Source organism: Oncorhynchus gorbuscha, linkage group LG23, assembly GCF_021184085.1.
Source record: "Oncorhynchus gorbuscha isolate QuinsamMale2020 ecotype Even-year linkage group LG23, OgorEven_v1.0, whole genome shotgun sequence".
Taxonomy (NCBI): Eukaryota; Metazoa; Chordata; class Actinopteri; order Salmoniformes; family Salmonidae; genus Oncorhynchus; species Oncorhynchus gorbuscha.
Window position 1 is genome coordinate 42,932,075 of NC_060195.1, and position 26,578 is coordinate 42,958,652.

Below are 26,578 nucleotides of genomic sequence, written 5' to 3' on the forward strand. Positions count from 1 at the left end.
CCATCAGGGATGCTTGCTGTCGAGTCAGCCCTCGTTCAGCGTCCGAGCACTCACATAGCATGTCTCCGTAGCGACCAGACAGATGGATTGAAGTGCAATTAAAGCTCCAAGGTTGTGCGTTTGATGGCGTCATGCACAAGCCGTCCCCTGGACCCATTCATCTTTGTTAGCCGTGCATTTGTAATGCTCTCCGTTAGAATGAGATGGATCGGTGGGATTGTCCTGCCAGCGGTCCCCCAGATTGTCTTCATTCGAGTTCCCCCTTAAATCAATTAATCAATGAAAGGAACTAATCAGAGAGGGACAAATGGCTGCGAGGCGACACTCGATTTCACATACATCGAGATGTGCAGTGACACATGCGGGGGTAATGTCGGGGAAACAGTGGGTGCTACACCAGGCGTTCAGCGCCACCATCAATCCGGTAATGAGGACAGAGGGAGTGTCGCAATTTAAACGTGTTGCCGGGGTGTGAATATTGAAGTGCTCCCAGCATGCAATTCACCTCTTTGATGTTTAAAAATGTTTCATCATTTTAAAGTCTACTCTACCCTATCCCTTCCCCCCCAAAAAATGTTTGGGGATAATATTTGCCCCTTGCTCAAATGTTGTAATGTAATGACTCACGGAATTTGGTCACTCCTCAGTTCAATTGATGTTTCGATACTTTTGAAAGGCACAGGTAACTGCCAAAATAATGGAAACACTTGAGTAAATGAGGGATACACCGTATATTGAAAGCAGGTCCTTCCACACAGGTGTGGTTCCTGAGTTAATTGAGCAATTAACATCCCATCATGCCTAGGGTCATGTATTAAAATGCTGAGCACACTATTATTTTTGCCAATCATTTTGGTTACCAATGCAATGCCCCCATTGGATGGCAATGCCCCCATCCACAGGGCACGAGTGGTTACTGAATTGTTTGATGAGCGTGAAAATGATGTAAACCATATGCCATAGCTGTGTCAGTCCCCAGATCTCAACCCAATTGAACACTTATGGGAGATTCTGGAGAGACACCTAAGAGGGTTTTCCACCACAAACAGTAAATTATGGAATTTCTCATGGAAGAATATGAGAGGGATGCAACATTGGAGTTCCAGACACTTGTACAATCTATTCCAAGATGCATTGATGTGGTTCTGGATCATGATGGCCGAAAGAACATGTTCTGTAAAGAGGTTACAATTAATTGATGCGTTTCAGAATCCCACGAAACAAGAAATGTCACAAAAATGTCAATATTCACGAGACATTGAAATACAGTATGAACATAGGTAGGCACTCTGCAATGACTAAGGAATGAGGTATTATGTACCAAGGCAATTCAACGGGTTTGTTCACAATTCCTCAGGATTATTCAGCCATTTGGTTACCACTATTTATTACTTACCCAGCTAATCAAATCTCAATTTAGAGGTGTTTCCTATGGAAATGGTTGTTTTGAACAGCATTTAACAAATCTTAGAGAAAATTATTAATTTTAGCACAGTTCAAAGTCCTCATTCTCATCAATCATCGATTATATAGAAGCTCCTCTCAAGATCTTCTGTTTTCTCAGGTATCCTCTACAAAGGCAGCGGTGAGAACCAGTTCATCTCGCTGCAGCCGCCCGTCATCTCTACAGTGATGGGGAACGGTCGGCGCCGTAGCATCTCGTGCCCCAGCTGCAACGGCCAGGCCCTGGGCAACAAGCTATTGGCGCCCCTGGCCCTGGCGTGGGGCATCGACGGCAGCCTTTACGTGGGCGATTTCAACTACATCCGACGCGTCTACCCGTCGGGCAACGTCACCAGCGTCATGGAGCTCAGGTTAGTTCAGGTTCTACCTTTGGTTCTGACCTTAAAGTCTGGGAGTGGAGTGCATGGATGTTAAATCAGCCCCTAGCCAAGTACTTAAGAGTTGTAAAGTACTTAAGTAAAATGACTTTAAAGTACTACTTAAGTAGTTTTTGGGGGTATCTGTACTGCACTTTAAGAATATATTTTTGACAACTTTTACTTCACGACATTCCTAAATAATATAATGTACTTTTTAGTCCATACTTTTTCACTGACACTTGCTACATTTTGAATGCTCAGCAGGACAGGAAAATGGTCCAATTCCCACACTTATCAAGATAATATCCCTGGTCATATTTACTACCTCTGATCTGGCAGACTCACTAAAGACAAATGCTTTGTTTGTTATTGAATGTTGAAGTGTGCCCCTTGCTATTCCCCCCCCCCCCACCGAAGCAAAATGTGCCATCTTGTTTGCTTAACGTAAGGAATTTGAAATTATTTATATCCATGATGCTTAAGTATATTTAAAACCTTAAAAAAAAACATTTTACTCAAGAGTGACTGACTAGTCTCTTGCTCGGTTGGCTAAGACGGTTGGCTTTGAGTGGTATGTGTTGTTGTGAGTTCACTCCCCTCTGGTGGCAGAACAAAATGCATTCTGTTACATAAACGTGAAAGGGGTGGACGTCTGATGTGTCGTGGTCTTCTTTGAACTGTGAACCAGTGGTTTTTCCGAGACTTTCTTAACAATGCACAGGATGGTCATACAACTGTTGGCCTCCTTGCACAGTATCCAAAATGATTCACCATTTAATGTGGAATATTTTCTATATCCTTCATCACAATTAGAGAAAAACACCATGTAATCGAGACGATTTAGGCCGTCTTGTCAAGTTGGTTTCACTCAATAAGCTTAATTCCGCCAATTGGTAGACTCAGAAACCACAATTTTACAGCCAGGGCTACTCAATACAAAGCATATTAAATCTTTCAAATCAATTGCAGGCCCCTGGCCCTCCCATTGCAAAAACCAGTGAAGTCTTCAGTTCAGAAGACACCCCCACAAATCACATACAACACCCACAACCACCTGTTATGTTTTGATACATTCTCTTATAGGTTGCATGGGGAAAGTTAAGCCCACATGGTTGGATTGCTCGTTATAAAACATGTCAAATGCACATACACTACATCTGATTCCAACATCATGGGCATTATTATGGAGTTGCCCCCCCCCCCCTTTGCTGCTATAACAGCCTCCACTCTTCTGGGAAGTCTTTCCCACTAGATGTTGGAACATTGCTGAAGGGACTTGCTTCCATTCAACCACAAGAGCATTAGTGAGGTCAGTGAATTAGCCACATCCACTCATTTCAAAGGGTGTCCACATCCTTTTATGTGGACAGGAAGTGTATGTACATCCGTGAGAGTATAAACAAGTCCCAACCTGGCTTGTCAACCTGGCATGCAATGGCTTGGGGTTTGGATATAAAGTCCTTGTTTTGATATGGGGCTGTATAATGAGTGGTGGGATCAATATTTCCGATATTCAGTGGTTAAATGGAGAACAAATGGCCCAATGGATTGCCTGGTGGGGGAGTTTTTATATTCTCCCCTCTGTTAGTTATGGGTGCAGGGTTTAACCAAGCCATAGTCTCTCTTTTCCTTTTTTGCCTCCCTTCTGCTCAACAAATCTCCATTGTCTGCTTCTTTTTTTGTTATGGTGTTTGTCTTAGAGTTTTAAAGTCACACACTTGTACAGTCTCTCTGCATCTTTCTCCTTTCTGCTTCCTTCCTTTAATCCCACCCTAAGAAATAAAGATTTTAGACACAGGTAGGTGTGTTTTGTTTGCTGTTTCCCTCACTGTCTTGATGTATATTGTATATTTATTTCTATTTCTATGGCAAATTGATAAGCCTCTAAGGCGTTATTTGATTGTGTGGTTTTTTGGCTCATAAAGGTGTCAGTTTTCATAATCCTTTTTTTTCACTGTTTATTGCATTCTCACATTTATTTGAAACACACATTATTCACATTCATAAGTGTCAAAGGCTTACAGTATGGGCTAATGTACCATTAAACACGAGAAGACTCACTGGGCTATCTTTATTTCCAGACAGTAAAAAAAGTGTTATTCACCTTTAACCTGTTGCGTCGAGCAATCCCGTATCTGGGAGCGTAATTATAGCCTCAAGCTCATTACCATAACGCAACGTTAACTATTCATGAAAATCGCAAATGAAATTAAATAAATATATTGGCTCACAAGCTTAGCCTTTTGTTAACAACACTGTCATCTCAGATGTTCAAAATATGCTTTTCAACCATAGCTACACAAGCATTTCTGTAAGAGTATTGATAGCTAGCATAGCATTAAGCCTAGCATTCAGCAGGCAACATTTTCACAAAAACAAGAAAAGCATTCAAATAAAATAATTTACCTTTGAAGAACTTCAGATGTTTTCAATGAGGAGAATCTCAGTTAGATAGCAAATGTTCAGTTTTTCCAAAAATATTATTTGTGTAGGAGAAATCGCTCCGTTTTGTTCATCACATTTGGCTAAGAAAGAAACCCGAAAATTCAGTCATTACAACGCCAAACTTTTTTCCAAATTAACTCCATAATATCGACAGAAACATGGCAAATGTTGTTTAGAATCAATCCTCAAGGTGTTTTTCACATATCTATTCGATGATAAGTCATTCGTGGCAGTTTGGTTTCTCCTCTGAACCAAATGGAAAAATGCACGCAGCTGGAGATTGCGCAATAATTGCAACGGAGGACACCAACCGGAGCACCTGGTAAATGTAGTCTCTTATGGTCAATCTTCCAATGATATGCCTACAAATGTGTCACAATGCTGCAGACACCTTGGGGAAACGACAGAAAGTGTAGGCTCATTCCTTGCGCATTCACAGCCATATAAGGAGACATTGGAACAAAGCGCATTCAAAATATGGGGCATTTCCTGATTGAAATGTCATCTTGGTTTCGCCTGTAGCATCAGTTCTGTGGCACTCACAGATAATATCTTTGCAGATTTGGAAACATCAGAGTGTTTTCTTTCCTAAGCTGTCAATTATATGCATAGTCGAGCATCTTTTCGTGACAAAATATCTTGTTTAAAGCGGGAACGTTTTTTTATCCAAAAATTAAAAGAGCGCCCCCCTATATCGAAGAATTGAACAGCTTATAATTTGGTGTATTATTGGCCTCCAAGCACAGATGTTATCTCTTCTTTGAAAAGAGTTGGCCATTTAAATTCAGTGATATGTCTGTGTCGTTTAGTCATGTAAGAGGATTAATGTTAACTAGCGTAGAAAAATGTGAATGTAATTGCCTTTGACAAAAAATTTAAATTCAAAGTCAATACTACTATACTTGCTGTATAGTGCTGATATACAGCACCCTACATAGAAGATGATTAATTCTGTCTTTGCATCAGATTATTTTTTTCATAATGGAAGCCAGCCTTGACGATGTCTCTGCTAACTCCTTCTGAAGGAGCCCGCCACATTTTGAGGCATTTTAAAATGAATGCCAATAAGCACAACCCAACGAAATGCCATCAGTTGATGACTGTCATTAACATAAGCACATCATTCCATTATTTCCATTGGCTTCCCGTCATAGGGTAGTGATAACGATTGAAATGGTCTGTCACCCTTCAAGTTGTCACACACAAATCTGCTCCAGTCATTTCCTGTTCAATTCTGTTATATTCACGCTGACTCCTGGTCTCTGGCTTTCCCCCACCCGTCTGTTATGAAAAAAGCCACACACAACACAAGCCTCATCGGGCATTCACAATAACCAGAACTACATACACATACAGTCTTTTCTGTGGTCATTATCATTCTGAATGTCACATTTTCATACTATGATATTTTGGAAAAATACCTTCAAACTAGGTTCTCTTGGGATTGTTCAAATTCGTAAAAAAAAACCTGTAAAACTAGATTATTTTCTGATTGTTCATTGCGGCAGTCGAAGTAACCACATTTTCTCTCGATCATAGTAACAACCCTGCTCACCGCTATTACCTGGCCACTGACCCGGTGACTGGGCAGCTGTATGTGTCAGACACCTACTCACGGAGGATCTACCGGCCCAAGGTCCTGACGGGGATCAAGGAACTTCAGAGTAACGCGGAGGTGGTGGCAGGGACCGGGGAGCACTGTCTGCCATTTGACGAGACCCACTGTGGGGATGGGGCCAAGGCCACGGAGGCCCTGCTCACTGGGCCAAAAGGTAGGTGCCAAGCCAACATACTGGAGCGCTATTGGGTGTGCAGGCCTGCAGGCTTTTGGTCCAGCCCTGCAGTAACACATTTGATTCGAACATACAGTAATTAGCTGACTTGGATGTGTTACTGAAGGGCTGAAATTAAATCCTAGTGGTTCTGGTAAAGATTGGTGGTTTACAGCACAAATGTTTTAGAAGTAATGTGTTAATATATTCTATTTAGGTAGCACTTTTCACCAGGTCAGAAAATGCGTATATAAGGGAAACTTGCATCATTCACCATACATGTGTACTGTAGCACCAACCTAGGTGTAGGATGGCAGCCATATTGTGTCTAAAAACTCACCACAGTCTGAATATTCTCAAGTTAAGAAGTTAAGTCATGGATTCTTAGTTTGTCTGGTGTGTGCTAGCCTTGAAATCCCCCAGACGTTTTCCAGACGTTTGCTGAAATATGCTCAAATGTGGCACTCTTCGTCTGTCTGAATTTTCCCCAGAGTGTCAAATAGCCGGCTCTCCCAGAATGCTCCCTCAGCTCTTTAATGTTTCAGGACCCAGGCAAGTTTTGGGCAGATCTAGCCAAAGGTCAAACCAAATCAATCACCTCTAACCAGTGGATTCCATTTTTTTTTTGCAGATTTATTTAGAAGTTATGAAATGTGTCAAATATATACCAGTTTCTCACCTCTTGTGATGAACTTGTATCACTATTTTGAGTTTAAAAACCACGTGTGTTTACACCAGCATTTATAGCACTGATCGAAAAAAGAAATGGATTTGTATGTGAGGTTTAATTGAAATCCTAGGCTCTGGTCTCTATTAGGAGCGCACAGTGACATGAAGAGATGTGGAGCGTGCCACGGTTGCTAATGTATTTTCCCTATGTGGGACAAATGTCTATGGCAAGTACTCTCTCCTTGCGCTAAAACCCTTAGCCGACAATCAATCAGTCGTGCAATTTTGCCTGCTGTCGTAACCATGGCAACTGCATGTCGCTCATCCCTTTCGTCTAAAATTGACCAAATGCGTCATTCCCCCCCGCCTACCCATTTCACAGTTAGTGTGAAGATGGTTGATGATTGCTGGGTGGCCGAGCTGCAATTTGAGGTGAAGGAGCAACACTCATTGACACTTCACCTCTGAGTTCTGTTATTGAAGGTGGGATGTGGCGAGACGCCCGGCGCGCATACAGTAGGGACACAGCCTTTCCTACTTTGCCCTGAGAAATTATTCAATAGCAGGAAAGCAGGCGGTTTAATTATTGAAGGATGTGCTTTTTGCAGTGACCTGAATAATGGGAAGCCAAACTCGACACTTGTATCTGTTGTGTTTTTCGTTCCACGGAGTCGTGCAAGCAGAGAAAATCGAACATCTCCCATGTCTGACACATCTATCTATCTGTTATCACTTCTGCATTTATTTTATTCCCCCTTTTGCCTCGACAGGTATCGCTGTGGACAAGAATGGACTGATATACTTTGTGGACGGCACCACAATCCGGAGAGTTGACCAACACGGCATCATATCCACCCTCCTGGGCTCCAACGACCTCACGTCGGCACGCCCCCTTACCTGTGACATCAGCATGGAAATCAATCAGGTGGCTGTCAGAGTACCAGTCATGCCTCCCTCAAGCCTGTTCTGTCCCCAAGTCAGGTCCCATAGGGCTAACCTCACAGCGCCACCCTGTGGTACTCTTCTTGCCAATCTATGAGTCGCTCAGTCTTTGGAGTGTCACATAATGTCTAGCAAAATCAACAATTCCCTGCACATTATTTGAGGGCTCACAAATTTGACCAATCATTGCACTACTACTACTACATACAACAGTTATCTCTGCAGTATTAGTGTACAAAAGTGTCTGATAACTGCACTACAAAAAGAGAGCTCGCAATTTTAACCAATCACTGCACTTTTACCGCCTAAAATGGTTCAATCAAGCCACATGTCGACAAACCTTTTCCCCCATCAGCGCATCTTCATGGCAATTTGGACAAAATTATTTCATATAGCCATACATATGTTAGAATTGTCGCAGCAAAATCAAGTATTTAGCCCTGCAACATTCACAAAAACTGATAATGAAAGTACTTACATAGTTAAATAATATACTTTTGGATATGTTATTTTCCAGTGGAAGAAAGTCATTAGGTGGCATTATATTTTTGTTTAAAAGCCCCTATGCACTTTCAAGTTGCTGAGGCTTATTGTTCTAGAGCAGTGTGTACCAATCTGTTCCTCAGGGACCCACAGGACTGCATATTTTAGTTTCAGCACACTAGCACATCTGATCCATACAGTCAAATAATCACCAAGCTCTTGATTAGTTGAATCAGTTGTGATGGACGTTTGTGTAGTCAGCAGCTGAATTATTATTATTATTATTAATTTATTTATTTGAGGGGGGGGGGTCATTCCTACCAAACAGCATGACATGTCAACACTTTTCTATCTAACAACTTTCCACATCTCTAAAAATCTACCCTTAACAGCATGAACATAGTGTCTTGTCAAAAGACACAAAGTTACCGCCATATGAGGGCAAAACACTTACTCAATATAACAATATAATATAACTTCTCCTCTTAAACATTTATATCCATGTCCACGCTATCCTCTTCCATTACATACCCTCTCCGATGTGATGCAAATGAATAATGAAGAAAAGCAAAAGGAAGAAAAGCTTGTATCATATTCAAATGGAATGGCGGGCCTCCATTACACATTTAGGGTCTCCGGAGGGGACGTGTCAGGAGTGGATTGGTGTGGAGAGTCAAACTCAACTTGGATTGGGGTCCCTTACCTCTGCCCTTTACTCCAAGGGGACATACCAGATAATAGTTCCATGTCTGCTATCAGTACACTAAGGGAGGCTTGAAACCATCAGACAGACAAGAATGAAACATTAAGTTTATTATGTTGCAACGCAACACGGATATCTTTTTGGATAGACTCGTAACCTGAGGCATATTGTCCCATAAGAAGGCAGACTGGCAGGCTTAATGAATGGCACTGACACAGACAGTAATCAGTTGTGTGCAGACTTGAGGGCAAAATGCCTTGTTATTAATCACTGTCTGGAAAGGATGATTAAGTATGTGTTTTTCCACAGTTTTTGACAATACTGATGTCACCCTGAAATATTTAGGAGATGGGACAATGTCACATTGATGATGTGTAGACTGACATGATCATACAATGTCATTTTTTTAGACAGGGATATCTCCATACCACATATCTGAGAGAAAGTAATGTCTTAATGCCACATCTCTGTGGTGCCTATAACAATGTCTCTATCTACAGGTGCTCCTGGAGTGGCCCACCGACCTAGCGGTCAGCCCGATGGATAACTCCCTGTACATCCTGGACAACAATGTGGTCCTACGAATCACTGAGAACGGCCAGGTCAGCATTGCAGCGGGCCGGCCCATCCACTGCCCGTTGGCTGGGATGGACCGCGGGGCAGCCGGAGGTCAAAGGGCAGCGCTGACGCCCCTGGAGTCCGCCGTTGCCATCGCCGTGTCTTACTACGGGGTCATTTTCGTCGCCGAAACCGACGAACGGAAGCTTAGTCGAATCCGAACGATATCCATCGACGGTGAAATAACCCATCTGGCAGGGTCGCCCTCTGACTGCGATTGTAAGAACGACGTCAACTGCGACTGCTACCAGACCGGCGAGGGCTACGCTAAAGACGCTCGTCTCAACGTCCCATCCTCTCTGGTTGTGGCGCCTGATGGCACCCTGTACGTGGCAGACCTGGGCAACATCCGCATCCGGGCTGTCGGTAGGAACGGACCACTGTTGACCTCTAACACCAACACCTTTGAGGTGGCGTCGCCTGATGCCCAGGAAGTGTATGTCTTTGACGCCAATGGTACCCACCAACACACCTCCAGCCTCCTGACGGGTGACTTTAAGTACACCTTCAGCTACAGCATCGAGAACGACGTTACAGCTGTGACCGATAGCAACGGGAACACCTTGAGGATCCGCCGAGACCCCAACCGCATGCCCGTGCGCATAGTCGCCCCGGACAACCAGGTCATCTGGCTGATCATGGGAACCAACGGTGGGCTAAAGACCTTGACTGCTCAGGGCCAGGAACTGGTGCTACTCACCTACCATGGTAACACTGGCCTACTGGCTACGAAGACCTCTGAAATTGGCTGGACCACATTCTACGAGTGAGTATACAGAAGTAGGAGGGACTGATTTCTCCAATGGCAGAGTAGACCTTCACTTTTTAGGGTGGTAAGAGCCTGACTAGATAAATACTTGATCATAAAATAAGCTAATCCGTTGCTGCTTTGCACTTACAATGAATGTATATTCATGTTTTAATTTGGTGGCAGTCAGTGTCTTCCTTCACATTGACACACTATGAAGTTTGCCTACAGTGTCAAATGTGATCCTTTTAAAGGTTATTCTACCAAATTACGTGAAAAGAGACCGCGTGGGGACTGTGTGTGATGTTGTTGCCTAGATACTCTCGACAAAATGACACAATGACAAAATGACACAATGATCACCTTTACATGAACTTCTCCCTCTATCTTTCAGGTATGACAGCGAAGGCAGGATAATGAACGTGACATTCCCCACGGGAACAGTGAAAACCCTGTACACCGAAATCTACAAGGCCTTGACTGTGGACATTGAGAGCTCCTTGACTGAAGAGGAAATTAGTATTACCACCAATACCTCCACCATCCGTGCCTTCTATACACTGGCTCAGGGTAATGGCGTCCCCATTATTCTCAGCCGAAACAGTTTGGTAGAGTTTGTGCATATCAGTGGTCGCCAATGCCGTTTAAGATTAGGGAGGACAATGTTGTTTTTATGAGCATGGCCTTATTTCTATTACAGCATATTGGACGACTGTCAATCATATTCCATTCACCCAGCTCAATGTAACATCAATAGGTTTAGGCTAATACATGATACTCTAATTGTCCCTATGCCCACCATGAGATTGCAACAACCTAGCCTACGATTAAAAGTTTACAACGTAGCTGCACAGGTCGAGAGATAAATTTAAGTAACCAAGTAGACAAACAGTGACATATTCAATTCTGCCTTGCACACTTTTGCCTGCATCTAGCTTATCTGGGGTGTAATCATTAGTACTGACAGTTGCAGACCAGAGTTTCTATTGGACAAATTCAGGTATGTTTATCACCTTTTCATTCCGTTTGCTACCAGTTAAGAAATGTTTATCAGTAGAATTGGCGGAATGAATACACCCCTGATCATCCGCAAACACAGTTCACTTTCATAGCAGCCACATAAAAACAACATGATCACTTTGCTTGTTGTACAACTCCTCCTTGCATCTACGCGCTCTCCTCCTCTCACATTTTCCCTTAGCTTGTGGACTTCAGTGCACATCACAACAGCTGTCTGCAACTAGGCGATAAAATCTTTCCAAGTCAAACCTTCATACCATAACAGCTAACCGCTACACACAGCCTACATAGCTACTAGGACTAACACGTTACTAAACCTGCTACAATCATTCAGTACAGTGTACAGCAGTTTAGCCGTTACACCGGCAGGCCCCGGTGGCAATAAATGAGTAAAACCAAAAGCTTACCTTGACTTGGAAGAGTTCCAGTGTTGAATAGCCAAAGCCAGCTATCTCTATCTGTTTGTGCTGGGTGTTTGAGTATGCTAAACGATCTAGCTGCATTCACTAGCTAAGTAAGTGGGGGAAAAATACAATGAAATATAGCTAGCTCACTTGCTGCTCCTTAATTTTTAAGAAAATAATTTGTTAAAAACTGTTCAACTATTGTCTTTCTCTCTCTCTTTTAGTCAGCTACTCACCACATTTTATGCACTGCAGTGCTAGCTAGCTGTAGCTTATGCTTTCAGTAACGTACGCTAAACCCATTCCGTACAAATGTGCGCACCGCGACATTCAAACGAGGCTGCAAAGAAATCTAATGGGACTGTAGTGACTGTGTTGACATCAAAATCTGGGGTGTGAACAATGTTTCCGTTCAAGCGTTGAGTGACATGGTAATGGCTCTATAGTATTGGAGGAAAGTTGCAAAAAAACGGACCCCTCCGACGCTGTTTGTTACATTGTGACGTGTCATGGCCTAAACGTACAGCACGGATAAAGCAACTAATTCTGTCTTACAGCCTCTCTCCACCAGGTGTAGCACTTCTCTCACCTTTTAAAAACAAGAAAGGGACAGGATAGGGGGGTTACCTAGTCACTGCAAGCTATCATGACTCAAAAGCCACTGTTTACTTCTGAAGATCACTTTAGCACTGCCCTAAAAAAACTATTCAAATAGGTATGTAATGACACATTATATAAACACTTTATAGTGTTTTATTTACATTTTAGAGGCGATAAGTTGGACAGATCGAGTGAAAACAAGCCGTTTCCCCACACGACATCTCTCCTTCTCACTATCACGCAATAGGTTTCGCTTTCCTCCCGCCATTTTTAAAAAGATCCGACGGAGCTCATTGCCTTCTTGAATCATACAGAGATGGGCATCATGAAGGTTTTCATTGATTTTGTTGGAAAGGGGAGAAATTGTGCTTTACAATGGTATTGATATTACAGTTGATCTGGAAGTATTACGTTTTTGGGGGCGCTAAAATAAGGTCAATTGTACGGACCAGCGTAATGTACAAAAGTGAGTTAGTTTACATTACTAGATTCATTCTCTGAATCTTTGATTGGGTGGACAACATGTCAGTTCATGCTGCAAGAGCTCTGATAGATTGGAGGACGTCCTCTGGAAGTTGTCATGAATACTGTGTTAGTCTATAGAAGGGGGTGAGAACCATGAGCCTCCTAGGTTTTGTATTGAAGTCAATGTACCCAGAGGAGGACTGGATGGTCTTCCCATTTCTCCTCTGAGGAGCCTCCACTGGTGCATAATATATCTTATGACAACATTTTGTGAAACCGAAGTCTAGGCCCCACTGTCAGTGATTGCTCAACAGTAGGGATTCTTCAAGTCTTTGTTGTCATTCAACAAGAGACGACTCATTGTTTTGCAAATTTTTTCATTGAGAAATACTGCACCAAGCATTAGTTAGATGTAAAATTGCTCGACTAATATTTCTTCTACAAAGAAAAACGTCAAAAGTAATGCTAGATTTCTTGAGTTCGATTAGATTCCATCTGGAGAACAGGAATACTTACGGTTGAAGTCGGACGTTTACATACACTTAGATTGGAGTCATTAAAACAAATTTTTCAACAACTCCACAAATGTATTGTTAACAAACTATAGTTTTGGCAAGTCTGTTAGGATATCTACTTACATTTACATTTAAGTCATTTAGCAGACGCTCTTATCTAGAGCGACTTACAAATTGGTGCGTTCACCTTATGACATCCAGTGGAGCAGCCACTTTACAATAGTGCATCTAAATCTTTTAAGGGGGGTGGGGTGAGAAGGATTACTTTATCCTATCCTAGGTATACCTTAAAGAGGTGGGGTTTCAGGTGTCTCCGGAAGGTGGTGATTGACTCCGCTGTCCTGGCGTCGTGAGGGAGTTTGTTCCACCATTGGGGGGCCAGAGCAGCGAACAGTTTTGACTGGGCTGAGCGGGAACTGTACTTCCTCAGTGGTAGGGAGGTGAGCAGGCCAGAGGTGGATGAACGCAGTGCCCTTGTTTGGGTGTAGGGCCTGATCAGAGCCTGGAGGTACTGAGGTGCCGTTCCCCTCACAGCTCCGTAGGCAAGCACCATGGTCTTGTAGCGGATGCGAGCTTCAACTGGAAGCCAGTGGAGAGAGCGGAGGAGCGGGGTGACGTGAGAGAACTTGGGAAGGTTGAACACCAGACGGGCTGCGGCGTTCTGGATGAGTTGTAGGGGTTTAATGGCACAGGCAGGGAGCCCAGCCAACAGCGAGTTGCAGTAATCCAGACGGGAGATGACAAGTGCCTGGATTAGGACCTGCGCCACTTCCTGTGTGAGGCAGGGTCGTACTCTGCGGATGTTGTAGAGCATGAACCTACAGGAACGGGCCACCGCCTTGATGTTAGTTGAGAACGACAGGGTGTTGTCCAGGATCACACCAAGGTTCTTAGCGCTCTGGGAGGAGGACACAATGGAGTTGTCAACCGTGATGGCGAGATCATGGAACGGGCAGTCCTTCCCCGGGAGGAAGAGCAGCTCCGTCTTGCCGAGGTTCAGCTTGAGGTGGTGATCCGTCATCCACACTGATATGTCTGCCAGACATGCAGAGATGCGATTCGCCACCTGGTCATCAGAAGGGGGAAAGGAGAAGATTAATTGTGTGTCGTCTGCATAGCAATGATAGGAGAGACCATGTGAGGTTATGACAGAGCCAAGTGACTTGGTGTATAGCGAGAATAGGAGAGGGCCTAGATCAGAGCCCTGGGGGACACCAGTGGTGAGAGCGCGTGGTGAGGAGACAGATTCTCGCCACGCCACCTGGTAGGAGCGACCTGTCAGGTAGGACGCAATCCAAGCGTGGGCCGCGGAGAGGGTGGAGAGGAGGATCTGATGGTTCACAGTATTGAAGGCAGCCGATAGGTCTAGAATGATGAGAGCAGAGGAGAGAGAGTTAGCTTTAGCAGTGCGGAGCGCCTCCGTGATACAGAGAAGAGCAGTCTCAGTTGAATGACTAGTCTTGAAACCTGACTAATTTGGATCAAGAAGGTCATTCTGAGAGAGATAGCGGGAGAGCTGGCCAAGGACGGCACGTTCAAGAGTTTTGGAGAGAAAAGAAAGAAGGGATACTGGTCTGTAGTTGTTGACATCGGAGGGATTGAGTGTAGGTTATTTCAGAAGGGGTGCAACTCTCGCTCTCTTGAAGACGGAAGGGACGTAGCCAGCGGTCAGGGATGAGTTCATGAGCGAGGTGAGGTAAGGGAGAAGGTCTCCGGAAATGGTCTGGAGAAGAGAGGAGGGGATAGGGTCAAGCGGGCAGGTTGTTGGGTGGCCGGCCGTCACAAGACGCGAGATTTCATCTGGAGAGAGAAGGGAGAAAGAGGTCAGAGTACAGGGTAGGGCAGTGTGAGCAGAACCAGCGGTGTCGTTTTACTTAGCAAACGAGGATCGGATGTCGTCGACCTTCTTTTCAAAATGGTTGACGAAGTCATCTGCAGAGAGGGAGGAGGGGGGGGGGAGGAGGATTCAGGAGGTAGGAGAAGGTGGCAAAGAGCTTCCTAGGGTTAGAGGCAGATGCTTGGAATTTAGAGTGGTAGAAAGTGGCTTTAGCAGCAGAGACAGAGGAGGAAAATGTAGAGAGGAGGGAGTGAAAGGATGCCAGGTCCGCAGGGAGGCGAGTTTTCCTCCATTTCCGCTCGGCTGCCCGGATCCCTGTTCTGTGAGCTCGCAATGAGTCGTCGAGCCACGGAGCGGGAGGGGAGGACCGAGCCGGCCTGGAGGATAGGGGACATAGAGAGTCAAAGGATGCAGAAAGGGAGGAGAGGAGGGTTGAGGAGGCAGATTCAGGAGATAGGTTGGAGAAGGTTTGAGCAGAGGGAAGAGATGATAGGATAGAAGAGGAGAGGGTAGCGGGGGAGAGAGAGCGAAGGTTGGGACGGCGCGATACCATCCGAGTAGGGGCAGTGTGGGAAGTGTTGGATGAGAGCGAGAGGGAAAAGGATACAAGGTGGTGGTCGGAGACTTGGAGGGGAGTTGCAATGAGGTTAGTGGAAGAACAGCATCTAGTAAAGATGAGGTTGAGCGTATTGCCTGCCTTGTGAGTAGGGGGGGAAGGTGAGAGGGTGAGGTCAAAAGAGGAGAGGAGTGGAAAGAAGGAGGCAGAGAGGAATGAGTCAAAGGTAGACGTGGGGAGGTTAAAGTCGCCCAGAACTGTGAGAGGTGAGCCGTCCTCAGGAAAGGAGCTTATCAAGGCATCAAGCTCATTGATGAACTCTCCGAGGGAACCTGGAGGGCGATAAATGATAAGGATGTTAAGCTTGAAAGGGCTGGTAACTGTGACAGCATGGAATTCAAAGGAGGCGATAGACAGATGGGTAAGGGGAGAAAGAGAGAATGACCACTTGGGAGAGATGAGGATCCCGGTGCCACCACCCTGCTGACCAGAAGCTCTCGGGGTGTGCGAGAACACGTGGGCGGACGAAGAGAGAGCAGTGGGAGTAGCAGTGTTATCTGTGGTGATCCATGTTTCCGTCAGTGCCAAGAAGTCGAGGGACTGGAGGGAGGCATAGGCTGAGATGAACTCTGCCTTGTTGGCCGCAGATCGGCAGTTCCAGAGGCTACCGGAGACCTGGAACTCCACGTGGGTCGTGCGCGCTGGGACCACCAGATTAGGGTGGCTGTGGCCACGCGGTGTGGAGCGTTTGTATGGTGTGTGCAGAGAGGAGAGAACAGGGATAGACAGACACATAGTTGACAGGCTACAGAAGAGGCTACGCTAATGCAAAGGAGATTGGAATGACAAGTGGACTACACGTCTCAAATGTTCAGAAAGTTAAGCTTACGTAGCAAGAAACTTATTGACTAAAATGATTAAAATGATACAGTACTGCTGAAGTAGGCTAGCTGGCAGTGGCTGCGTTGTTGACTTTGTAGGCTAGCTGGCAGTGGCTGCGTTGTTGACACTACACTAATCAAGTCGTTCCGTTGAGTGTAATAGTTTCTACAGTGCTGCTATTCGGGGGCTAGCTGGCTAGCTAGCAGTGTTGATTACGTTACGTTGCGTTAAAAGAACGACAATAGCTGGCTAGCTAACCTAGAAAATCGCTCTAGACTACACAATTATCTTTGATACAAAGACGGCTATGTAGCTAGCTATGTAGCTAGCTACGGTCAAACAAATCAAACCGTTGTACTGTAATGAAATTAAATGAAAATGTGATACTACCTGTGGAGCGAAGCGGAATGCGACCGCATGACACAAGTCATTTTTCCAAAAATTGTGTACAGACAGATGATTTCACTTATAATTCACTGTATCACAATTCCAGTGGGTCAGAAGTTTACATACACTAAGTTGACTGTGCCTTTAAACAGCTTGGAAAATTCCAGAAAATTATGTCATGGCTTTAGAAGCTTTACATATTTTGAGTCAATTGGAGGTGTGCCTGTGGATGTATTTCAAGGGCTACCTTCAAACTCAGTGCCTCTGGGCTTGACATCATGGGAAAGAAGGAAAAATATCAGCCAAAACAAATTGTAGACCTCCACAAGTCTGGTTCATCATTGGGAGCACTTTCCAAACGCCTGAAGATACCACGTTCATCTATACAAACAATGGTACGCAAGTATAACACCATGGGACCATGCAGCCGTCATACAGCTCAGGAAGGAGACGCGTTCTGTCTCCAAGAAAAGTGCAAATAATTCCCAGAACAACAGCAAAGGACCTTGTGAAGCTGCTGGAGGAAACGGGTACAAAAGTACATATATCCACAGTAAAATGAGGCCTATATCGACATAACCTGAAAGGCCTCTCAGCAAGGAAGAAGACACTGCTCCAAAACTGCCATAAAAAAAGCCAGACTATGGTTTGCAACTGCACATGGGAACAAAGATCGTACTTTTTGGAGAAAATTAGTCTAGTCTGATGAAACAAAACTAGAACTGTTTGACTATAATGAACATCGTTATGTTTGGAGAAAAAAGGGGTGGGGGGCTTGCAAGCCGAAAAACACCATCCCAACCGTGAAGAACAGGGGTGGCAGCATCATGTTGTGGGGGTGCTTTGCTGCAGGAAGGGCTGGTGCACTTCACAAAATAGATGGCATCATGAGGCAGGAAGATCATGTGGATGTATTGAAGCAACATCTCAATACATCAGTCAGGAAGTTAAAGCTTGGTCGCATATGGCTCTTCCAAGCAGACTTCCAGAGTTGTGGCAAAATGGCTTAAGGACAACAAAGGCAGGGTATTGGAGTGGCCATCACAAAGCCCTGACCTCAATCCTATAGAAAAGTATTATTCTGACATTTCATATTCTTATAATAAAGTGGTGAATCTAACTGACCTAAGACAGGGAATTTTTACTAGGATTAAATGCCAGGAATTGTAAAAAAAAAAAAGAGTTTAAATGTATTTGGCTGAGGTGTATGTAAACTTCTGACTTCAAATGTACATGAAAATGCTTTTCATTGACTATAGCTCAGCCTTCAACTCCATAGTATCCTCCAAGCTTATCATGAAGCTCGGGGCCCTGCTTCTGAACCCCGCCCTGTGCAACTGGTTCCTGGATTTCCTGACGTAGGAAACATCACCTCCACTTCGCTGATCCTCAACACAGGGGCCCCACAAGTGTGCATGCTCAGCCCCCTCCTGTACTCCCTGTTCACCCATGACTGCATGGCCACGGACACCTCCAACTCAATCATCAAGTTTGCAGAATACTCAACAGCAGTAGGTCTGAGGTCTGAGGGCCCTGGAGGAGTGGTACCAGGAACATAACCTCTCCCTCAACGTCAACAAAATGAAGGAGCTTGACGGAACTGCATTGGAGAAAGTGGAAAGCTTCAAGTTCCTCGGAGTACACATCACTGACAATCTGAAATGGTCCACCCACACAGACAGTGTGAAAAACATGCCTTAGGCATGCTGCAAGGAATATGGCCAGGGCAATAAATAGCAATGTCCGTACTGTGAGACGCCTAAGGCAGCGCTACAGGGAGACAGGACGGACAGCTTATCGTCCTCGCAGTGGCAGACCACGTGTAACAACACCTACACAGGATCAGTACATCCAAACTTCACACCTGCGGGACAGGTACAGGATGGCAACAACAACTGCCCAAGTTACACCAGGAACGCACAATCCCTCCATCAGTGCTCATACTGTCCGCAATAGGCTAAGAGAGGCTGGACTGAGTGCTTGTAGCCCTGTTGTAATCAGCAACAACGTCGCCTATGGGCACAAACCCACCATCGCTGGACCAGACAGGACTGGCATAAGTGCTCTTGACTGACGAGTCATGGTTATGACTCACCAGGGGTGATGGTGGGATTCAAATGTTTCATCGAATGAATGAGCATTACACGGAGGCCTATACTCTGGAGCGGGATCGATTTGGAGGTGGAGGGTCCGTCATGGTCTGGGGCGGTGTGTCACATCATCATTGGACTGAGCTTGTTGTCATTGCAGGCAATCTCAACGCTTTGCATTACAGGGAAGACATCCTCCTCCCTCATGTGGTACCCTTCCTGCAGGCTCATCCTGACATGACCCTCCAGCATGACAATGCCACCAGCCATACTGCTCGTTCTGTGCGTGATTTCCTTCAAGACAGGAATGTCGGTGAAGAGCAAAGAGCCCGGACCGCAATGAGCCCGCATCTCAATCCCATAGAGCATGTCTGGGACCTATTGGATCGGAGGGTGAGGGCTTAGGCCATTCACCCCAGAAAAGTCCGGGAACTTGCAAGTGCCTTGGTGGAAGAGTGGGGTAACATCTCACAGCAAGAACTGGCAAATCTGGTGTAGTCCATGAGGAGGAGATGCACTGCAGTACTTAATGCAGCTGGTGTTCACACCAGATACTGACTGTTACTTTTGATTTTGACCCCGCCCCTCTGTTCAGGGACACATTATTAAATTTCTGTTAGTCACATGTCTGTGGAACTTGTTCAGTTTATGTCTTAGTTGTTGAATCTTATGTTCATACAAATATGTGCACATGTTAAGTTTGTTGAAAATAAACGCAGTTGACAGTGAGAGAACTTTGTTTTTTTCTGAGTTAATATACAGTATTCTATTCTACTGTATTTAGTCAATGCCCCTCCAACGTTGCCTGTCCTAATATTTATATATTTCTTAATTACATTATTTTACTTTTAGATTTGTGTATTTGTTGTGAATTGTTAGATACTACTGCACTGTTGGAGCTAGGAACATAAGCATTTCACTCGACCCGCAATAACATCTGCTAAATATGTGTATGTGACCAATACAATTTGATTTGATTTGATTCATTCTGTCTATTTTGAGGAAGTGTATACTGGCTACGTCGTCTCAAAGTGGACAAACAGTACTCTTGCCGCTTTTTGCTCATTTTTCAAGCAAAGGTCTTTGAAGGGAGTATGTAAGCACACTCGTTTGGTTCGCCTAGCCAACTTCGGCTAGCTGCCAGCCGAACTGAAGCATGCTGACAGTCTTGCTGATACACAAACAGTTCAGGCTGCCTTTTTGAATGTTTTCTTTTGTCATTGTTGCTGGGGTCTCAGAGCAATGTTGAGTAAGCTTAAGTCATGTATCATTATGGGTGAGCGGATTTACTCCTTCAGTGTGTGGGGTGAGCCGAAACCTTGTATCGTAACTTTTTGTATTGTGTTTCAAGCTATTTAGTGAATTGTTCCATTTATTGTAGTTCTATAGTCCTTTTCTAATGTTTGTCTGTCTGTTTTTCTATTGGAAGGTAGTGTTATTGTTATCTACCACGACATAGGCAAGATTTCCCTTAGTATCCACAACAATGATTTATAATCACAACACTTAGTACAATGGTATGTTATCAATAATGATCAATTATTACATTTTCAGATCAATGTAGAAGCAGTTATCAGGTGGGCTATGATAACTCTCTGAGGATCACCTATGCCAACGGAATGGACACCCACTACCAGACTGAGCCCCACATCCTGGCGGGCACTGCCAACCCCACAGTGGCACGGCGCAACATGAGTTTGCCAGGGGAGAGTGGGCAGAATCTGGTTGAGTGGCGCTTCCGCAAGGAGCAGGCCAGGGGCAAAGTCATCGTTTTTGGGCGCAAGCTAAGGGTGTGTTTCACTGTTTTATTCATAAAAGTTTCACTTGCTAGCAAGACCAACTGTGACACTTGACTCCCTGACTGCATTCAGATTTGGTCACTGCTAAATGGCTGGACAGTAACATGCTATACATGACATCGGAGCTCTGACTCTGTTGCTTCACAGCGCTGTATGGGTTTTGACTGACAGCCCTTCTGAACCTGAGCAGCACACTCGGCAAGACGTTGCCCCCATCCCTCCCGCTAATCTGGGCAACTTTTGCTAACGTTTTGTTGTCTGAGTGAGGGAAATGCTGTAAATTAAGAGGACTCTACACATTTTGAAAGATGAGGCTTTCAGGATTATAATAAGTACCGCTTTGACGTCATACAGTCGAGCTAAACACCTGGCCAAATGTGCACTCAACATTTCCATATCATAAAGCTCATGTCATAAACAGTGTTGACGTTCATGATCACTGGATGACATGTTGTCAACAGGATGAGGCTGCTTGTCTATTGTGAAGACAATTTGCAGCGACACACGTGCCTGAAGGCACTCCTTTCTATGCTCACCAAAATTATGATGCGTTTCCCTGAATTGCAAGCTTAACACTTCAATATCGTATTTTATAACTCAAATGATGCCCCACTGACCTAGATTGCGACGTATAATGGACCATTTTTGGATTGCGAAAACAGCCACAGTAATTGTGTGATGGCGGGGATGCAGGGTTTTGTTCCAAACAAGAGTACAAGTGTACTTGCTCTAGTTCCTTAATGGCACAGCTAGGAGTGCTCAAAGAGCACCTTATAGTTGAATACTTCTTTTGCACAATAAAATCAACAGTGTAATGTTTGGATTCAGTCTTGTGTCAGCTTTGGTCGAATAATTTTCAGATAATCGCCAAACTGTTCCCTTTCCATTGTTACTAAGGTCATGCATTTCTTCTTCTTCAGAAAAAATGTTAATTGTCACCTATCCATATAAGCCAATCCTAAAGGGTTAACAACCATTTTGTCCCCATTAAATTTAAGGAGGGAGGAGGGTGGGATTTAAGACTTGCTGAGCAAACGCCAGAGTTTAATGAAGCCTTTGAAGGAGCTGTTAATCTCCTCACACTGAATGCCAAAGAGCGGCAATCACACTAAATGCCACTTTAACAAGCGTCCAAACAGAACTATAAGTGCCCTCTGTGACTGACTGAAAAGCTTCATTGTCTGTTTTGTTTTGTTTTGTCTGGGCTTTGATCCAATACACATATTACCAACTAACAGGTGAACGGCCGGAACATTCTGTCGGTTGATTACGACCGTACGCTGAGGACGGAGAAGATATATGACGACCACAGGAAGTTCCTGCTGAAGATTATCTATGATGCCACTGGCCACCCTGTGCTGTGGGTGCCCAGCAGTAAGATGCTGCCCGTGAACGTCAGCCTGAGCAGCAATGGGCAGATCAATGCCCTCCAGAGGGGGCTGACCACGGAGCGGTTGGAGTATGACAGTCAGGGACGCCTCGTGTCCAGAGTGTTTGCTGACGGGAAGAGGTGGAGTTACACATATCTGGACAAGGTGAGGGTTGAAGCGACTCTATAGAATGCTTTGGTTTCTCCACTGGTCGATCAATGCACAAACAAAAATGGAGTACTTTTGATGGTAAAAGTAATTGTATATTGAAATCGAGGCCACACACACACCTTGCTGAAGCGGAACTTTTAAATCTCACACACACACAGTCACACATAATGTACTTGCCCACACTAGAGCTGCTCACTATGTTAACTTCTCGCAGAACTTAAAATAAGTGAGATAACTTACTGCCGGACTCAGTTCCAAGGTCTTTTCCTCATGCAAAACCATGCAGAGATTTCCTCGCCCTCCTTGAGCTCATCGTGTGACTGGGATAGGCCGTGTCAACAGAGAAACATGGGGCACACTGAAAGGGTGGCAGCCTACTGAAAGCAATTCTAGCATCCAAAGTGCATATTAATTAACTGTTAAGTCTGCAAAAATTTTACGAGACAGAAATAAACGTGAGAATGTCTGACGCAATTGTTTAGGCTATTTAGTGAGCTGGTGGTGTATATATAATTATTTGTATTCATAAAACATAGCTTTTGTGGACCGTATAAAAATGAATATTTAAAGAACTGTAAATAATTTTGTTCTCCCTTCCCTCATCTTTCCTCTAGTCGATGGTGCTCCTGCTCCACAGCCAGCGTCAGTACATCTTTGACTTTGACTCTCAGGATCGGCTATCTGCAGTCACCATGCCCAGTGTGGCACGCTACACCATGCAGACGGTCCGCTCGGTGGGCTACTACCGCAACCTCTTTCACCCACCCGACAGCAATGCCTCTGTTGCTGTGGACTACAGCGAGGACGGCCTCCTCCAGCGAGTGGCGCACTTGGGCACGGGACGCCAGGTCCTCTACAAGTATCGGCGACAGAACAAGCTAGCTGAAGTCCTGTATGACATCACGCGGGTCAGCTTCACCTATGACGAGATGGCGGGTGTGCTAAAGACGGTCAACCTGCAGAACGAGGGTTTTATATGTTCGATCCGCTATCGTCAAGTGGGCCCCTTGGTGGACCGGCAGATCTTCCGCTTCAGCGAGGACGGCATGGTCAACGCCCGCTTCGACTATACCTATGACAGCAGTTTGCGCATTACTAGCGTGCAGGGTGTTATCAATGAGACCCCACTGCCCATCGACCTCTACCAGTTCGACGACATATCCGGCAAAGTCGAGCAGTTCGGCAAGTTTGGAGTCATCTACTATGACATCAACCAGATCATTTCCACGGCTGTTATGACCTACACAAAGCACTTTGACGCCCACGGACGGATCAAGGAGATTCAGTACGAGATCTTCCGATCCCTCATGTACTGGATCACTTTCCAGTACGACGACGTGGGGCGATGTACCAAGAGGGAGATCAAGATCGGACCGTTTGCCAACACCACCAAGTACGGCTACGAGTATGATGTGGATGGCCAGCTCCAGACAGTCTACCTCAATGACAAGGTCATGTGGCGCTACACCTACGACCTGAATGGCAACCTCCACCTACTGAACCCAGGTAACGGTGCCCGCCTGCTCCCCCTGCGCTACGATCTCCGCGACCGCATCACCCGCCTGGGAGACGTACAGTACCGCATGGACGAGGATGGCTTCCTCCGCCAGCGAGGCTCTGAGATCTTTGAGTACAACTCCAAAGGCCTCCTGGCGCGCGTCTATAGCAAGAGCAACAGCTGGATCATCCAGTACCGCTACGACGGCCTGGGCCGAAGAGTGTCCACCAAGGCCAGCCTGGGGCAGCACCTGCAATACTTCTATGCAGACCTGAGCTACCCCAGCAGAATCACCCATGTCTACAATCACTCCAGCTCTGAGATCACCTCAATGTACTATGACCTGCAGGGCCACCTGTTTGCCCAGGAGATCAGCAGCGGAGAGGAGTATTACATCGCCTGTGACAACACCGGAACCCCTCTTGCCGTATTCACCAGCAACGGCCTCCTGATCAAGCAGGTCCAGTACACGGCGTACGGGGAGATCTACTTTGACTCCAACCCGGACTTTCAACTGTTGCTGGGGTTCCACGGGGGACTCTATGATCCGCTGACCAAATTGTTGCATTTTGGTGAGAGGGACTATGACATTATGCCCGGCAGGTGGACTGTGCCTGACATCAGCACGTGGAAACGAGTGGGGAAAGAGCCAGGTCCTTTTAATCTCTATATGTTCAGAAACAACAACCCCATCAGCAAAGTACATGAAGTGAGAGAATATGTGGCAGGTAGGATATTTATTCACTTTTATTTTACTTTGTCATATTTAATGTGCCCATAGTGTATACATGTTATACAAATGTGCTATTCAAAAGATTAAATGTTTATACGTGCTTTGTTCATGCATGTATAACCAGCTTAATAATGTTAACTAAGACACAAAATACTTATATTATAAAGCATTTTCCATATTTTTTTATGACATAACCATGCCATTAAATATTTATTATGACTCTGCCCTTATTTGTCCGATGTAGATGTGAATAGCTGGCTAGTGACCTTTGGGTTCCATCTACACAACACCATTCCTGGCTTCCCAGTCCCAAAGTTTGACCTGACCCACCCCTCCTATGAACTGAAGAAGAGCCAGCTTTGGGACGATCTACCGGTTGGTTTCATATCTGACATGATTTCAAAATCTCAGTTATTGTCATGCTATTTGCGGTCCATATATTAGGTAAATGTATAGTAAACAGGGTGATCTAGAAGACCATAGTTGTTTGCTGGCTGAATATCAAGCACTCCCGGGGTGAAAAGAAGCATGCTCTACATTCTTCTATTAAATGTATATTTTGTTCAGTAGCCCCATCTTTTTAATTGGAATGCTATTTAGCCCATAGCATCCCATTTAATTGGACAGCTTTTGCATAGGAACAAGTACAAATTACATTTATTCTTTGATTATAGTTTTTCCCAAATTGTTAACACACGTTTGCTGAAACTACATCTCAGGTACACTAAACAGTTAGCCAATTTTCCTAAACCCCACGGACATCTTGCAAAACAAAACGCCGCAATCAAAATCATGTACTCCCTTCATCATAATGAAACTCTGCATACAAATGAGACATACCGTAATTTCCGGACTATATCGCTTTGAACCTCGTGGCTTATTCAATGACGCGGCTAATTTATGGATTTTTACCGCTTTCACAAGATTCATGCCGCCAAAAAACTGAGCACCGTCACATAATGTGACGTAAATCGAGCGTGCTCAAACTTCCCATAATTCTGGTAGTCATTTTGTCACCCTCATCATGGCAAAGACACGGAGAAATGCATATGATGCAGCTTTCAAGTTGAAGGCGATCGATCTGGCTGTTCCGACTGCAAGCCAAAACAATCGCCACCGCAATGAAGTTTGAGGATTTTAGAGGTGGACCATCGTGGTGTCTAAGATTTATGATACGTAAAGCCCTGTCCATCAGGGTACGGACGAGTCTGTGTCAGCAGCTCCCTCCCGACTACGAGGAAAAAGTGTCAAACTTCCACAAATTCACTGATGCAAAGATTAGCGGAGCTTTCCATCTGACGTTAGACCTGCCTCTCACTCGGACTGTCAACAGGAGAGGTGAATCATCTGTCACGCTGAAAACAACTGGGCATGAAAATACGCACTTCACCTGTGTTCTGAGCTGCACGGCATCGGGAGAAAAGCTTCCACCAATGTTGATTTTTAAACGCATGACGATGCCAAAAGAAAAATTTCAGAGAGGAATTGTTGTGAAAGTCAACAAGAAAGGATGGATGACGGAAGGCCTAATGCATGAATGGCATACGCAGTGTTACGGCAAGCGACCCGGAGGATTCTTTCACAAGAACAAGGCATTGCTCGTGTTGGACAGCATGAGGGCCCACATAACAGATTCTGTGAAAGAAACCATCAAGAGGACAAACTCAATTCCAGCTGTGATTCCTGGGGGCACAACAAAGTATTTGCAGCCACTCGACATCAGTGTAAATCGTGCATTTAAGGTGGCGCTCCGTGTTCAGTGGGAGGCTTGGATGACAAGTGGGGAGAAATCCTTCACTAAAACGGGCCACATGCGAAGAGCAACTTATGGTCAAGTCTGCCCGTGGGACCTGACAGCGTGGAGTATTCTCAAAAAATCCACTATCATCAACGGGTTTCGAAAGGCTGGACTGCTGCGTGCTGAAGAGGGCAGCATGAGCTCAGCTGGGAATTTGCTTGCCTCCGGATGAAAGTGAGGAGAGCGAGGTTTCAGTGCACAGGAGGAGGAAGATAGTGACCAATGACTTTCTTGGTAGGCTACTGTTTAC

General features: G+C 45.0%; 1 protein-coding gene across 4 annotated transcripts in view; it reads left to right on the top strand.

The window, feature by feature from the left end:
- Nucleotides 1-26,578, top strand: part of LOC124011003 (teneurin-3-like) — a 193,861-nt gene that overhangs the window by 159,750 nt on the left and 7,533 nt on the right. For 2 of the 4 annotated variants that reach the window (XM_046323892.1, XM_046323894.1), the window contains 10 exons: nucleotides 1,565-1,814; nucleotides 3,601-3,621; nucleotides 5,808-6,040; nucleotides 7,480-7,634; nucleotides 9,338-10,221; nucleotides 10,598-10,773; nucleotides 20,514-20,749; nucleotides 21,997-22,293; nucleotides 22,914-24,525; nucleotides 24,775-24,905. In XM_046323892.1, coding sequence (XP_046179848.1) covers nucleotides 1,565-1,814; nucleotides 3,601-3,621; nucleotides 5,808-6,040; nucleotides 7,480-7,634; nucleotides 9,338-10,221; nucleotides 10,598-10,773; nucleotides 20,514-20,749; nucleotides 21,997-22,293; nucleotides 22,914-24,525; nucleotides 24,775-24,905 — 3,995 coding nt within the window. The remainder of the gene's footprint in view (nucleotides 1-1,564; nucleotides 1,815-3,600; nucleotides 3,622-5,807; nucleotides 6,041-7,479; nucleotides 7,635-9,337; nucleotides 10,222-10,597; nucleotides 10,774-20,513; nucleotides 20,750-21,996; nucleotides 22,294-22,913; nucleotides 24,526-24,774; nucleotides 24,906-26,578) is intronic. The other 2 variants (XM_046323893.1, XM_046323895.1) reach the window with 1 other exon arrangement.